Here is a 17,719-nt window from a genome sequence, read left to right on the forward strand (position 1 = left end):
ATTTCGCAAAGTGCATTCTTGTACTGTTTATATTTATAATCTTTGAACTGTATCTATAAAATGTTTATCAATGTTTTCATATTTTATAACCATATATGTACATATAAAATATACGAATTATGTATATAGGAAAATTTGAAACAGCGAAAAAAGAACTAGTACCGTATTAAGAAGGTAATTCTTTTTCAGATTTGTATTTCTTACAATTTCCAGTTTTAAATGATGAGATCATTTAAAAATTTTGTCTTCTTCTTCAATTCTGAGAGGCAAGTAATTTTAGGTGAGGAAAACGTTGGTTGAGAAACTCTTAATTACTGGATCAAATTATATTAGAAAATAGTTACATTATTAATTAATATTATGAAATATTCGTGCACTTACTTAAGCTTGCATAACTTAAAATAAGTAAAGCGTAAATAGGAATCAAATTGCACGTGTATGAGTGGAACAGCTGGCGTGAAACGGTATTTCTGTAAAATAAATATGAAACGAAAAGAAATAAGAATGACAAAGGAGAACAAAAGATCTTCAATTGGATATTATTTGAAAAGATTTGTTTTAATATGTACTGACGTATACAATATGTCCGCGTTAAATGTATACACGCAAGCTTTTTATGCAAATGTCTACGCAATTATTTGATACGTAAGTATCAAAAGTACAAAAAGATATTTCAGACAAAAGTTGTGTAGTATCGAAGGAGACTTAATCAGGTGTAATCAGTTTTTCTGTAGAGAGCTCATACGAAAGTGAAATCATATAGCTTTAAATACAATACAGTTTTCAATGGAATAATTTACTTTTAAATACAATAGTTAAGTCGATACCATACAACTTTTGTCTGAAACATTTTTTCATATTTTTGGTAATTACAGAAATGATATATATGATATATATGATAGATATATATGATATATCTGATATATGATATATATATACATAAGCATACATATATATATGTATATACTTGAAACGAACACACTGGATGCGTACGTATGGCAGATAAAAATGTTTAGATAGATACATATATAGGTAAATGTAAAAAGTCAATAAATATGTATAAATTTATAAATGTGCATGTATAAATGTAACATCTGAATATAAGAAGGATCTATAGATATAGAAAAATTCATTGGACGCAAAGCATGCGTATTTAGACAGACCAGATTCTTAATAAATTTTTATTAATTCCATCTTTACTTGGTCATTAAATATCACGGTAGCTTCAAATGTATGTTCGAAATTTAAGTATAAATTTCATCTATTAACATAGTCACGAATCCTACTACCAAAAAAATTGATATAGTGGCGAAAAGACCTAGTAAAAACAATAGAATGTATTTGCTCATTACTAAAGGTCCTTAAATCACATCGCTAAAATTTCACGTAAAATGTTTCGTTTCAAGTATTTAGAAATATACCTGATTATGGTGAGCAACGATGATATGATTGCCCGATGTAGTTCTATCAAGAATAACTTGCTCGTCACCGTTTGACCCTGGTCGTCGATATATTCGGTACATTTGGTAATGCTGCGCCATGCACAGAGGTTGCATAGTCTTTCCATCTTTCGACTTCACTTGTTCAATTTCCAAACCGGATCTGCGATAAGAAAATATTGCACTTGTACAATTTTAATAATCTCACTATCGCAGCTATCGATCTTCCTCTTGCAAGAATTTTTGCTCCTGTTTGCTTTATCATTGACTGAATGAAAGTTCGTATTTTTTTTTTTACGCGATAGATACATATACAGTCAGGTATAAAACGAACTTTATATTTCTTTATATTTTGTATAGCTTTATTTAATAATTCATTTAAAATAACTTTATTTAAAAATATTTTATAGTTTTGCATTTATATATTATAGTTTTATATTTCAGTAAAATATTTCAGGAAAAACAATCGAGTTATTTTTTGACGTACGTTCCATTTGTTTCTATATACTTTTGCCAGAGGATCGGTAATTTTTTCATTCCAGCTTCGTAGAAAGTGGAGGGCTGAGTCAGAAGCCAATTGCACGCGAATTACTACTCTATTTCCTCGTTGCTGTTGAAACGTCGTTCTCCTGATCCTCTTTAAGTAATCGCGATCTTGCGGAACTTTAGCTCTTTCTGAATGATGGAAACCACGTTTCCATGACTAATATTAACTTTCGAGCAGATTTCGTCGATTGTTATGCGTCGATCGTGTTCGATTAGTTCCCCAACAGCATCGATGTTTGCTGGCGTTACACTTGTCTCGGAGCGTCACGGACGTGTTTTGAACGTATCGAGGTCCACTGGAAAACGATTTACGTCAAGCAAACACTCGGGTTCTTGATAATGTTTCATCCCCAAACTGTAGTCGCGATTTATGCAAAATTTCAGTGAGTTTTGCGCCCTCAACGGCTAAAGCTTATTAATTATACCTTGTGCGTCGAAAGACGGTACTACTGTCTCGCTCATTGTGTTATCGACCGAAGAAACGATAAACAGAGCGTCATGTGAAGTGATGTCAACGTCTTTAACACGCCTGTTTGAACTTCTACGCTGTCCCATATGAATAAGCGACATTGTGCAAGTGTGCATTCTATAGATATTAGGTATACAAATGTATAACTCTAATTTTTCAACGAAACCTAAAGTTTACTTGAGAAAAGATACAGAATATTATTCAGTCAAACTATTTGCCGTTGCTTTCTATAATTTTGAGCGATCTATCAGCGAAACGATGAATTATGTCAAATGTATCTTCAGACGAGATCTGATCTTCAACGATTTATTCCATCTGGTGACTAGTTGAAAAAGTGGGCATCGAATAAAGCGTGTTGCAGTGATCGGAACTGGTAGTCATCCAAAGGAATAATGTCTAGCGAATAAACTGATTACAGCAGCACGTCTCGTTGACGAGACAAGACTCGTTGCCACGTCTTCTGTCGTAGAAGCAGTATGATCCAGTGTTGTCGTGCAGCAATTTCACAGGACGTTCTTCTTTGTTTTGAACGTTCCTTTTTTCCATAATGAAATTCATCATTAAGGTCATAGAAAATAAAGACAAATACTTTGTTTGAATAATAATCTAATTTTTTAAATAAACTTCTAGCTCCACCGAAAAATTTTGATTATTCATTTGTATACATCTAATAATATATGATTAATACGTATACAAAATGAAGTCTAATTCCTTATTGCTGCAATTTCTTCAATGGCCAAATCGAAGAAAAAGAACTACAGTACTTTTTCTATAATTTATAGCTATTATGTTTTTCGTAACTTTCGATCATCATCTCCACTATTGAGTGGAGTTCCCCTCAACAACTATAAAAAAGTTAAAACTGAAATGTGTAACCTGATCCGAATTCAATTGTCCATAAAACAATGCTAATTACCCATGAGACAATGATGAAACTTTTCTATTTTTGATTGTTTAAAATAAAAATTTTACTAACATATTTGTGAGATTTTTCTAGTTAAAATGAGACGAAACATGATATAGCTTAAATTACATTTACATGTACAGTAAACAGGCGATAATTGCAGAAAAATAACCTCTCGTTAATTGCATGGTCGTCATCCCACCACGGGGAGGGGGTTTCCCTTAACGCATCGAGAAGTTCGACAACCCGCGGTGGTCGAGTGGTGTAACGTGATCCAATGTCAGATATCGCTGAGACGATGTACGTAGATACAAATTTAAAAGTGAAACTTTTTTATTTTTGACGCTTTTTAAATTAAACTTTTATTGCCGTATTTGTGAGACTTTTCTGATTAAAATGAGACCAAACACGACATAATTATATTTATTATACACTTACCGATATGTATTTGATTATCATGTATAGAGTAAGCAAATATGCGTCAAATTATATCGTGTTTGGTGTCGTTTTAATCAGAAAAAGGTAACAAACATGTTGGTAAAAATTTCATTGATCACAAGTTAAAAATAAGAAAGCTTCATTTTTAAGTTAAAGGGTTCAGCATGTCGAGGACTTTTAATGTTTGCCGAGTGCATCGATTCTCTATCCCTGTTTCACTTTCACTCACGTTGAACGAAAGATAATAAGTTAATGTCAATCAGTAAACAAATATGCTCCAAATTATATCGTGTTTGGCCTTGTTTAATCAGGAAAATCTCGCAATTACATCGGTAATAGATTTATTCAAAAAAAATTGAAAATAAAAAAGTTCCGTTGTTACATTAACATTGTCCAACCGATATGTTTCTTTTCGTCAGTCGACCCTCGCACTATTTTCTTTTATTATTTTATTATACAGTCACCATTATTATATAATTATCACAATTATTATCGTTATACAATCGAGTTCTGTACACCGATAATTCATCGCCGAGGAAATTCGATTTTCGACCAATTATGGAGAAAATACTGTATCTTTTAAAGCAGCAATACGATTCACTGTCAGTCTTAGTACGTCTCGGCGAATTTGCGTTAGTTGCCGAAAAGAAAGAGGCACTCGCAGTCGGTGGTTCCTTCCCGTCCGGATACAGGATACCGAGGGCTTTGAGGCTTTCTATGCAGAAGTATCCTTTGCGTTTCGCTTGCGTCTCGACGAGTCTCTCTTTATGGCCGCGTTCTATGGATCCTACAAGCCGGATTTCCTCGCAGACGTGCTGCTCCCTCGCTAAATTGATTTTGCTGCGGCTTCTTTTTGTCCTCCGCTCGAATCACCGTCTCAAATGACGAAGCTCTTCCTTCGAGTGCGAACCGAGTTTCTTCCATGTGCGTTCGCCTTTTTCCGCCTCAACTGTAATCCTCGCGTCAGTGATTAGCTTATCGTCAGTTAGCCTCTTCTAAGATGCTTCGAACTGTATCCGGGACAAAGATGTTTTTTTAAAAAACTCCTAACTTTCGAATCTCCTCCCCCAGTCCTTCTTTCCTTTTTCCTCCACTCTCTGACTTTTATACTTAAGAAAAATGTGAGTCATAAGAAAAGGCGACCATTCTTCTTTGATTTGTTCAAGCATTACGTTATTCATAACATTATCCATATTCATAATATTATGACGACTGATAATGCTACGTTACTTATTTACGAATCTTCTTACCCATTTGTTATTCTTACCTTTTTAATTTATTTTAATGTACACATTTGATATATCAAGTTTTGTACAGAATGTGTGTAGATTACAATTGTGGTTTTTGCAATTAACGCGCATAGTATTACGATATGTATATTTTTCATGTATACGTACATACGGTATCGGACGAAAGTAGTCATCTTTGAACATCGTTGAAAATAAAATAACTTTTTTCAAGCGTAATTTTTTTCAAATTGCACGGGACGATTTGAGCTTTCGCGAGAAGAGGTATTAGTTTATTAGATGACGCGTAAAAAGAGTTTTTAGAAAAATTGCAATCAATTTGCAATTGATCGATATGGCGAAGAAAAAAGTAAAGAAAGATTTTTATAACTTTCTTATCTGGGCATTTAATGAAAATTTAAACAGCTGATTTTGAGGAGTTATGTCAGCTATATACACGATGAAAATTTCGTCGAAATCGATCGATGCATAAACAACTGGCAACGAAAGATGGGAAAAAATGTATATTTATTATTTTAATCTATATTTTTATTTTTATTAAATGTTATTTTTATCATCTTTACCCATAGCAACTTTAAGTGATGCCCACGAAATTTTCAGTGCGTATACAGCTAACATAACTCTTTAAAATGTGTTATTTAAATTTTCATTGCTTTTTAATTACATAAGAAAGTTATAAATAGTATCTTTCATTCTTTTCCTCGCGGTTCCAACCGATTATAACTTTTTCAAAATTGTTTGCCCAATTTGAAAAAAGTTATTCGGTTTTCAAAAGTGTAAAAATACTTTTGTCCGGCTCTGTATACAAAAACTGCGAGGTTTACAATATGGTACTGAAATTTTAATGTTCTCTTATCGAAATTGTCTAAAACGTGTTTCCATAGATACGTTCGATTTCTTTGAAGAGATCACTCTACCCGCAACACTTCCTTAATTAGGTTCATATTTATAATTTGTGAATTCCATCATCAAGTATTACGAAGAGGCTATTCTTACCTATCTATTACTTCTTGATAGTTTAGCAGCTCTGTTAAAAACCTGGCGAGGAACACTGCAGCTTCTTTCTGGTTACTAAATGTTTTCGGCCTTGCCGCAAGGCCAGGGTTACTATTAATTGGTAAAGCCAGAGGCACAGACAGGTACATGTCATTTAACCACCAATCGGTTGCCTGTTAACAGATAAGAGAAGAATTTTTTTACTTTAATTTATTATCATTCACTTTTTTCCCTATATAGGTATTTATTATATTTTACTTTGTCACTTTATTTACTCTATTTATTTCATTTACTTTTATTACTTCATTATACAGGATGTTATTTCTAGTTTTTATAGTTTCCAAAAACATACTGAGATTGAAACATATTATGTGTAATAATATATACAAAATATCATTTTACACAATATGCTAAAACGTATAAAAAATTTCACGTAAGATATTATGTCGACATCTAATTGAATATTTACCGAAATTTAGTAAACGAAACAAATATACGTATCTGCCGTTCTACGTTTTCACTTGTACTCATAAAAATGTAAATTTGCATAATAATGTGTAGTCTACTAATAGCATTGACTTTACCGAGTAATAATTAACAATATGCGACTATACTTTTTAATGGAACAAATGCATATTATTATTTAATTGTGTTTATTAACGTTAACATATAACAAATTTGTCATTTTGCTATACAAAAGTAATTTTATGTTTCATGTTTTATTTACATATATTTTGTATAGAATATGAATAACTTTTTTTGTAAGTTTTTTTAATCACTTTTGTGATATAATGGCGCCGATAATTAATTACGTGCAAACGAGGTGAAAACGAAAGTGTTTCGCTCGAACGAGAATCCATTGTTTAATCCGGATTTAATGACGCGTCACCGGAATTCTCGTTGAACTTTTAAAAAAGCGTCACAGCTGACAAATTCTGCCAACAGGGATTATCTTTAAATTTCCTTCATTATTCCCGAGCTAATATTTGGCGTTAAAAACATATTTATTATTTATAAATATGTACATAATCCTAAAATTATTATTCTGCAAAACCATGAGACATTGTTATTGAAATTCTAATATTCTAAGTAAGTATAATGCATATAGTAAATTATGATTTAAAAATACCAAATAATTGACAACAATTTTCAAAATACATATATATAGTGCTGTGAATAATTTTAATCTCACACACATCTTCTGCATTATTTCTTCAATGTTTTCAAGAAACTACTGATCATGTCTGGATATGTTGAGTGAAATTGTTTTTGTAAAAGCTAAAAAGAACGCTACAAGATATTAGGAAATGTTACATGGTGAATTATTACATAACTTACATAACTGAAATGGAAGACAAAAAACATTTTTTTTTAACGAGACAATGCTTCTATTCATACAGTCGCCATTACAAAAAAAAGGTGGTTTCATGATTTTGGCCAGCAGTGGATTCTGATCTGAACCCGATCGAGAACCCTATCGTTTCATTTTGAAATGCAAGTACATTTTCGAATAGGATTCTGGGTCATGGCGATGAAGCTTGAAACTTATATGCAATGTTTATTGATTAGTTTCAAGATTTACACGTTATATGTAATAGACTGGGTTTTCTTTGGAAATGCTTATAGATATTACGGTTTCGAGCACGTTTATACATATGTATATAAAAGATGATTGATGCCTTTATAGTTACATTATAGTTACGGTACGGTTACGTTACAGTGTCATTACGAGACGAAAAGCAATGAATTTGAAATAAGAGCGATGGAAAGCAAAGCTAAAAACATTCTGTCTGCCGAAGTTGATATAAATATACTTGCATTGTGCTATAGTAAAAAAGTTAGTCTCTGTATAATGGTCCATTTTTGCCAATGTTAGCTGCAGAAACCATAAGTGTTCTTCGACGACGAATACTGTAATTTTTATGACTTCTTGAAATTTTGTGTGAAGTCGAATAAAAAGATGACAATTCTATAGAAGGATAAATAGGAAAGGAATAACAAGAGTTTAGAGGATTGTAATATTCACCAAGAGTTCTAGTTTCCATTTTCACGTAGAAAATATTATGTAGCTAAGGTACGAATTGTATCACTTTGATTTCTCTATTTTCTCGAAATTGTAAAACTAAAATTGATCGGAGAATATAAATTATTAGGATATGTTCTGTAAAAAAAAAAAAAAAACAACAGCTACATACGATTGAACAATAAATTAAAGTTGGTAGCCGATGTAAAATGACTACTGTAGTGAAAAGATAAGTACGTATTTCCCTATTGGAAAACTCGAATGTTGGAACAATCATATCGCTCTATTAATGCAGACAACGTAATAATATACGTATCATGCATGTATAATTTAATATGCATATTATGTTGCACGCGTATACATACGTGCATGAATTGGCGTTATGACAGAAGGAGTAAATTACTATTGTCCGTAGGAGTATGAAGGGTTAATTAACTTGGAGCTGAAATGGAATTAATTCCTTAGACGTTATAATCACATCCTATTTAACTGAATTATGAATTGCTTGATTAATACATTTATTAACAAACTTTGAATATTTGAAGAGTGCTTGTACAAAGCACTGTAAGTGCCAAGATTGACAAATTTTTATATTTTATTGGAAAATGTTCTACATAGCGATGAAAATACTGTAGTATGAAATTTAAGTGCAATTTTCTATTCTATTTAGTTAGTAATATACAGAAATTATATATTAATATATATATATATATTAATAATATAACTACAGAGAAAAATATAAGCGACAATAAACGTTAGTTAATTGTTTTTTGATTTCTGTCTATACTATATATATCTAAATGAATGGAACATTGTATTTTCTTCACAACTTTTCTATATTTTTTTTTTTTCATGAATTTGGACTACGTTAATGCATAAGTTTTTTTTCCTCCTGAAAAATTTGTTTCTTGGTACTTGCAGTGCTTTCTACAAACACTTCTCATTTATATATTTATGGGAAATTTTCATATACTGATTGTATATAACATTTAGAAATATACAAAACGTTTAAAGTTACTTGTTATAATAATATACAAGTTATAATATGTAGAGGGTGAAATAAATGTCTACGTAAGTTCTACTTTTTCAGATGTGTTCGTAAAAATATTGCGAATTTCTATAAGTTACCGCATTTATCAACCTAGAGACCGGATTTCAAATCTGTCGTAGAGAATAATTTCTTCCTCTCACCGAGAATAAGATGTGATAGCTTTATGTGGTAGCTTTGTTCTTATAAAACTTCGAAAGTCAAAATAATGAAACCATATCGTATAGTTTGTGTTAATAAGAAAATATTGGACGCTGCTACAATTTTGTTGCATTACTTTCGATTGAAAGAAATTCGTACGCGGTCTTATTTTCCTCTTCCGATATAATTTATTTCTAAGTTAAATTCCGCTTTGCTGTATTCAGCTCCTTTAATCGCCTTACTCACGATAAATGCAAAATTAGGATTCAGAGCAATGCTTTTACAAATACATTTCTGTCACTGTGTCATGTACAAAGAAGTATAGAAGTAGTATTTCTTCATCTAAATTTTCTGTACCCCTCCATCGTAGATTTTCATATTATGCTAGCGAAGAGCATTATGCGAGCGACAGAAATGGAGAAAAAGAATCTCATAAGACAAGATGAATAATGTGTTTAAATGATTCACATTTGAAGACTTGTTGTAGACAACACTGTATGTGCCAAATATCATATTTTTAGCAGAGAGAAAAAGCTCTGGCTTAAAATTATTTTCGGAGTTTGATTATTATAATATTATTATAATATTAATATTATATATAATATATATTATATTATATACATAATAGCTATTAATATTATTATAATAATTATATATATATTATAATAATGCAAATGCATCATGAAATTTTCTATTTTTTGCGCTAATATATTCATCAGAAAAAGAATTGTATTTATATTTAGAAAAGCCTGAACGTATCATTTATTTAAATTCGCAAGTACTGAATCCTCTTTGATTCCAAATAACTTGTATAAAGACAAAAGATATATCTTTTCAAGATGTTCTTTTATGTTTATCACAAAAGTATATTTTATAATGTTTTACCTAAGAATTGTTATAAAATTGATGATATTTAGTGTCTATGTGTTCGAGTATGTCTATCGCATAACTTACATTTCTTTTTACAAAGGCGATGTTGGATGTACCGTATCAGTTATTAACACTATTATTAATTATTTATAGATAGAAATTGTTTTTAAATTCTCCACTACAGTGTTCCCATTAACATGTAGGACATTATACGATAAGAAAATAGTACCGTTTAATCTTTACACTTACAGAGCTCTTTACAAGAAATCTTCATTTCTGCATTACTAGTTTCATCTTGTACGATAAGGAGAATTTTACGTATGGCGTGATAGTTATTTCTATAGAGCACGGAGAAGGTGAATGTATAACGCGGAATTCGTATAACGGAACGTATCTCTCTTGTCACAGGGGTCTTCGCTACTTGTGAATCACGATTAATTTGATTACGATGATTCCCAATCACGGCGATTCTTCGCTATGATTTGTGATTTTTCGTGATCGCTTCTGAGTGGTGAAGATCTTGTTCTTCATACGCATCAGATAACCCGTGTATTTTATATTAACGATATCAAACGAATGTTATGATTTTGGAATCGCAAGGAAGAATTAATATTTTACTCTTTAAGATATTGAAGTAATATGGGTAAAGAAACACAATATATGCAGGCTATATTGATGTATTTTATAAGAAGTAATTCAACCAAGATCGAGAATTAACGATCATAGTGAGCAAATTGACTCAAGATAAAAAAGTCACGATTTCAGTCGTGAACGAAATTAGATCATAATTCTACGATCAACGTTATAAATCACTGTTAGTGATTTTTCACGCCATTTCTAGACGTACAGATAGAGATCTCTAATAATTCCATGTACAGGCTGCCCCACGTAACTGTCGTCACGATTTCTCAGGCACTTCCGGTAATCTGACAAAAAAATGTTTCAAACAAAAGTTATTTAGTTTTAAGTCAGTAACACATTGCAATGAAAAAATTCTCAAAAAGTACTTTTTCGATAAAAAATCAAGGTCACTTTGATATTTTAAATAACGTTACGTATTTTTGACTTCTGAATGTTGTAGCTAATGACAAGAAAAATTTAACGACCTCGTATACCATGATCTTGAATTTAAAAATGTCGAGTCATTCAAGTAAATTATATCTAATGATGTAAATCACATTATCCCGAAATTACGGATTCAAAATAGCTACCTTCAGCATAGGAAATTTTAATTATTCGCACATAATAAAATAAAGAAATAAATTATTTAGTGTTAGTGTTTAGTGTAGTTTAGTTGAATTATAATAAACGTTCAAGCTATTTTCTGTTTTCTTGTAGGCAAAGTTCCAATTGATAAAGTAGGCTTGTATTAGTTTATAGCGTTTCTGATGTTTCTCTTGATTTACTCGACATTTCTAAATTCAACATTTCCCATTCCTTTGCATTCAACTTCAGTTAAGGTCACGGTATAGGAGTTCTTTGAATTTATCTTGACATCAGCTACAACGTTCTCCAATCAAAAATACATAGTATCATTTGAAAAAAGTCAAAGTGATTGAACTTTTTGTCAAAAAAGTATATTTTGCAAATTTTTTCATTACGATGTTTTACCGACATAAAACTGAATAACTTTCGTTCGGGACATTTTTCCGTCAGATTATCGAAAGCGCTCGAAAAATCGTGGCCACAGTTACATGGGACAGCCTGTATACGTATAATCGCTAAAGAGGTGCGCGAATGTTGGCGAGTCACTCGTGGCACACGTGGATGCGCCGCTCAAACCGAACCCGCGAACAATCGCGTCGAGAAAGTACGGTCGAACCTTGCGAACGGTTGCGCCATGTGCACCTGCATCGCTTCGCAATGGGGATGCGCCCGTAGACATCGCGACACACGTATACACGCGCAGATCGAGCAGATACCGGTGCGCGCTGATTCGGAGAGACGATTACGATCTTTCGCACGTTCCGGCTCGCTCCGCGTCTCTTACTCGACGTGGGCTCACGACTACGGCACAGTTCTTTCTTTTGCTTCCCCTCGAAGGTCCTTTAACGACTACACACGGCACGTTAGTCCCGACACTTTTTACGCTGACGATCGTCTCGATGATCAGCTACGCCTTTTCCCAGGTCTTCTTTTCTTCTCAAGAAGATTTTAGGGGATGCGTTGAACGAAAGAGCTTTTCGCTTGCAACGAGGTTTTATCGAACAGGGAGGGAAAACAGTAAGCCAAATGACGAACTGCTATGTGGATCATGGATTGACAGACAAATGGTTTGACGGTGTTTTTTTCGTTTTATCTTTGGAAGTCAAGCAATTTCGTGGAATTGAGGCTTAAGTTTTTGTACCTAGTAATCGAAAGTATCTTTACGATCCTTTCATCTATTCATCTGATGCGTAGTATATACGTTTAGGTCAGGAGATATTGTAATATAATATTCTCTGTACCAGGTGCATAAAATATTGCTAAAATCCTGCGCCGGTTGGCGTTACAACAAAAAACCACTCAACAAAAAAGAGTTCAAGGTTACTAAAATGGAAGCAACAGCATAGTTGCATCTAACAACTAACTAGAAACAAAGACTCAAAAGGCAAACAGTTCATAAAAATAAAGACGAGAGAAGAATAGGAAACAACCGCTGGGAGAACCACACATTTTTACGTAAATTCAGAAGAAATACACATGAAACGAGACCGCTTATGATCTTCGCAATTCCTCACACATCCTCATCTTATTAAAAAACAGGACAAGGTAATCTGTAAATATTGCGGTATCAACAACAGCATCGAGCATCTAGAAGCTACAGAAACAAATTTGAAGGCACACAAGACACAACTTAAAGATACCCAACAATATAAAATTTAATAATACAATATGATATAATATACATTGCAACTAATTAGAATTACTAACGATGTAAAAAATTTCTAAGCGTCCTAAAAAAGCATAAATCTTTTGGGCTGCCTATGGATACATACAAACCATACCAGTTTGCTACTAATTGCAACTAACTGATAATTAATTGTTTAATAAATAACCTAACTAAGACAACTGTAACAAACTAAGCATGCAAATAACATTCATATAATGTTTATTATTTATACATCATTTTGCTTAACATTTATATAATTTATAGAATACATGTAACTGTAGTCACTAATACTTTACTAGGATATGTGATGATAAACAATAATTAAAAAGAAAATATTCTTCGAGTAGTTTATAATTTTTTAATTGAATTTAGATAAACGTTATTCGCACATTCAATTACTACATATTTCTCCTATATTCTAACAGGTTTCACGCATTTATAAAATTGGTCGCTGCATAGACTTTTTAGTTATTCAATTAATTATTAGCAAATTACTTATTAATAATAATATACATATATTTAAGATATAAATATCGTGTAACTGTATTTTTTATACACGTCGAATTTTCTATATTGCTATGAACACATAAAAAGGCAGCAATATTAATAGCGTTTCCCCTTAGTGGGAAGCATTCGAAGTAGATTTACGAGTAATGTACGACGCTGTACGCGGCTTTTTTCACCGTCTCGTGTTTCTGCAAGATGCGTTAGGCACGTTGGCCGGAAAGCACGTGTTGAGGTTGAGACACATCTTTGGTAACGTGTTACGCCAGCAGAAGCACGTGCAATGCTCTAGCAAACGAATAAGCAAAATGTAGGCATTTAATCAGAGCGTTCTCAAGAGGATGTAAGTATTATGTGTTGCAGATACGAGTAATAGATGTGGTGTAATACGAAATATACGAACTTGTCAATTTATTTATAACTTTTTCTTTTTTCCAACTTGTGCTTCATGCAATTTTTAGCGATTCATAGAGCTTCGAAAATTGTCTTCTTTTGTAACTTTCGTTTATGTTATATCAACATTTAAAATGTTTTTCAACAATATCATTGTAATTTAGCTGACACAGAGTTTCGGAGAAATTTTATTTCGCATACGATGTATTTTATCCTTTGAATGATCTTCCTCGCTGTTTTAATTAGTTCGAGTTTCTGGACGTATCTTTTGTAGAACTTAATTATTTATCCACATAGCGAATTATTTTTAAGTACAAACGTATGCGTCATATGTCGTCTGCGAGAGAACATACAATTTTAATATTCTAATTAGACATTATCATTACGCTTACGTGTATAATACATGTACATCACTTCGTTTGAATGTGTTAAGTATCTAAATATAAAGTACCTCGAGTCTTATAAATTATACAAGACTTTCATGTCCACCACTTTTTAAAGGAATACGTAAGTTAAACAATCGCGTGCGAAGAGATCTACGATAAATCTCCTGACACAAATTTGCATTTGTACCAAGTGTCACAAAGAATGGAATACGTAAGTACCTACAACAGTAGCGAAATAATGTATGAAGCAATTAAAAATAGAAAAAGAGTAATAGTTTTACTTTACTAATTACTTTTCGTTAAAAAATTAAGCAAATTATATGTTGTGCCCTGACTAACGGACGCTTATACAGTTAATGTTTCACAGTGACTATTTTCGAAATTACCACAATAGTCAAAATTTCTAGGGTCTAATAGATTTCATCTTATTGTAACTTATTGTAATCTTCTTTAACTTGTAAGTTAAAACTAAACGTGATATCACGTAATTACGATATATAAATCGTACACATTATATATTGAAAGATTAGTGACGCTTAGTTGAGACTCAGGTGAACTTGTAAAAACGTTCCATCCTTTCTGATTTCAATGATATTCGAATATGTTGTAAAGCTCAACATTTTGAACAACCTTTTCCTATGCATACAATCGTCGGTCTCGCTTAGTTTCCGAGATATACGCAAAAAACTTCAGGTACCGCTGCGGTGTATTTCTATCTACGGTTGTGCGATCGTGGCTGCGTGTGCGTTAGTATTAGTAGTATTTTATCTTCTGTTCATAAACGAGGGTCGGACGAGCTCACAGAGTCCATGCACAACGTGCACATACTAAGCTGCAAGAAACGTCTGTTACAACTTATGACTCAATAAAAAGTAAATATCATCAACTTTTTGCATCTAGCTTTGAGTTAGAACTTTTGAAAATAATAAGGATTATTCTATTTCGTAAAATAATATCAATTATTCGTTAACCTATTATTTTTATAATTAATTTGTTATTATTTCACGCTGCAAGAAACGTCTGTTACAATTTATGACTCAATAAAAAGTAAATATCATCAACTTTTGCATCTAGCTTTGAGTTAGAACTTTTGAAAATAATAAGGATTATTCTATTTCGTAAAATAATATCAATTATTCGTTAGCTTATTCTTTTTATAATTAATTTGTTATTATTTCACGCAAGTGTCGTTTGCGATTTAAAAAACTAGGCCAAACCCAAACCTAATACATTAATGATGCACATTTTTAAGTGAATTATAATAGATATTTCTGCAGTGGTATCAGCAGTTTTTTGCGAATATCTTGGAAACAAAGGCCAACTGGCAGTTATATATATAGGAAAAAGTTGTTTAAATATTTTTGTATTCAAACGAATTCAAATATCTACGAAATTGGAGTGGTTTTACAAGTTTATCGAAACAGAAAGACTAGATCCTGCCTTATCTGAACTAATAAGTTAATAAAACTGCACGGATATTGGAATTTTCCGATAATAGAACAGTTATTCTTTTGATATGAAATTTCATCTATTCAAATACAAATTCGGATTAGTTGAAAGCTTCTTTAAATATTTATGAAGAATCACCTTTTGTACTTCGAACCATCGAAGCCATTTTTAAGAAGGCATCTCTTCATCGTCACTTTCGTTTGCTGCTTTTTTTTTTAAGTGCGTGTTTAAGGTCATGCACAGCTTTCACGGCTATTAATGACCACGTTAATAATGATCAGTGGAGCGAAAGAAATCTATAGCGAGTTGTATAAACTAAAATCTGGTGCTCGTTTGCTGTTTCCATTGCTGTAAAATCATCATTATTATGGTCTTTATCGTAATGAAACCATTCCATTACCTCAATATATTTAAGGCTTTTCTACTATTGTCAGGAATCCAAGTGCTTCAGATAATTTTCTTAACATTTCTAATACAGTGGTTTTTCCAACGTCATGTATTTTTGCTAATTCTGTCGCAGTTACACCATTTTCGAGTTTTTTTAATTCTCTCGTATTCTGTTTCGATAGTTACGACGCTATCTCATACTAAAGTTACATACTAAATTCTTACAATTAGAATTCACACGATCGGTTAAAGCAACGAATATGAAGTAATATAAAGGAATAAGTACAAATATAAGTACAAAGTAAAAATCATAAATAAAAAAAATATAATATAAAATATAATATCAATAACAATACAAAGGAACGTTCCATATGAACGTTTATAAAGTATGTAACACTTTATTAATTTCATGTTTTGTATGTAAATATTTGAAACGGGTAAAGACATCCGTTACTTGAAAATAGCATGATGGATATAACGTTCGAATATTAGGGTATTGGGATAATTGGTGTTCGGACAAGGGAGGCTTAACTGTGTAATTAATGCTACTATGCTTTACGTGAAATGATAGAGTACAAACGATTGAAAGTAGATATTTGTCGAGTATGACAACTTTTGGAAAGAATATATAATAATGAAGATAAATACACGATACTGATTGCTTCGACATTGTGTGGAGATAATTTCAAGCATTACGAAGTGAAGTTATAGAAAGATTCGTTATTTGCGTTCTGTAGTGAGAGAAAATAAAATTCAAATATTTCCCGATTTGGTCAATGTGCGCTATATTTCGCTATATTTCATATTATATCAAGTTATAAATTGTCAGAAATATGTGTACTTAAGAACGTTAAGGGGCTATAAACCTTAATAATATTTCAACGCGAAAAATATGATTAATAACGATTTACTAGATACCTTTCATAGCATGATATTTATATCGGCCATAAAGCATTTCATACTCACTCGAGGAGATCCATAAAACAGCATTAAAGTCTCCACGTAGATATAGATTAACCGACATAATTTTATACGAATCGTTAATATCTGAATTCATAAATCAGATATACATATGTAACTCGCCGAGTCTCGTTACGTTTGCTACTTTATGACATTCGAACATTTAGAATTGACTAATTAACCACGGTTCTTCAGAACGGGATAAGAACGTAAGGTTTACATAGACGTTTCCTTTCTATTTACTGTTTGTCAATTTAATTAGCAATCAATAACAAGTCGTGAAAATATTCACACATTAGCATAATTTTGACTTCTATGTCCCATATCTGATATAGATACACCATAGAACAATAAAAATGTTTGACTGTATATCGAAGTATATGGATATCAGAAAGTTAAAAGCTTTTGACTTAAAACAAACCGTAGTCAAATATTAAAAGAAATGATGAATAAAAGTCTCAGTGTCTTTCGCGTCTCAAAGTTTCATGTCTCAAAAATACTTGGCAATTTATAATTTGACGTTAAAGAAATTAAAATGATAATTCCTTATGAAAGTTTAATATTTTGTACGATACCAATTTTATTTAATGTCATGTATTAAGCTGTTTAATATGGTAAAGATTATTTTTTATTAGTAATCTAATTTA

General features: G+C 31.8%; 1 protein-coding gene across 2 annotated transcripts in view; it reads right to left on the reverse strand.

Annotated features, from left to right (window-relative positions):
* Chat (Choline acetyltransferase) overlaps positions 1–17,719 on the reverse strand; it is a 183,944-nt gene that overhangs the window by 15,659 nt on the left and 150,566 nt on the right. For both annotated transcript variants that reach the window (XM_072002502.2, XM_072002503.2), the window contains exons 4-5: positions 6,040–6,212; positions 1,422–1,602 (exon numbers count right to left, since the gene is read on the reverse strand). In XM_072002502.2, the coding sequence (XP_071858603.1) occupies positions 1,422–1,602; positions 6,040–6,212 (354 nt within the window). The remainder of the gene's footprint in view (positions 1–1,421; positions 1,603–6,039; positions 6,213–17,719) is intronic.

Source organism: Bombus fervidus, chromosome 4 (assembly GCF_041682495.2).
Source record: "Bombus fervidus isolate BK054 chromosome 4, iyBomFerv1, whole genome shotgun sequence".
NCBI lineage: Eukaryota > Metazoa > Arthropoda > Insecta > Hymenoptera > Apidae > Bombus > Bombus fervidus.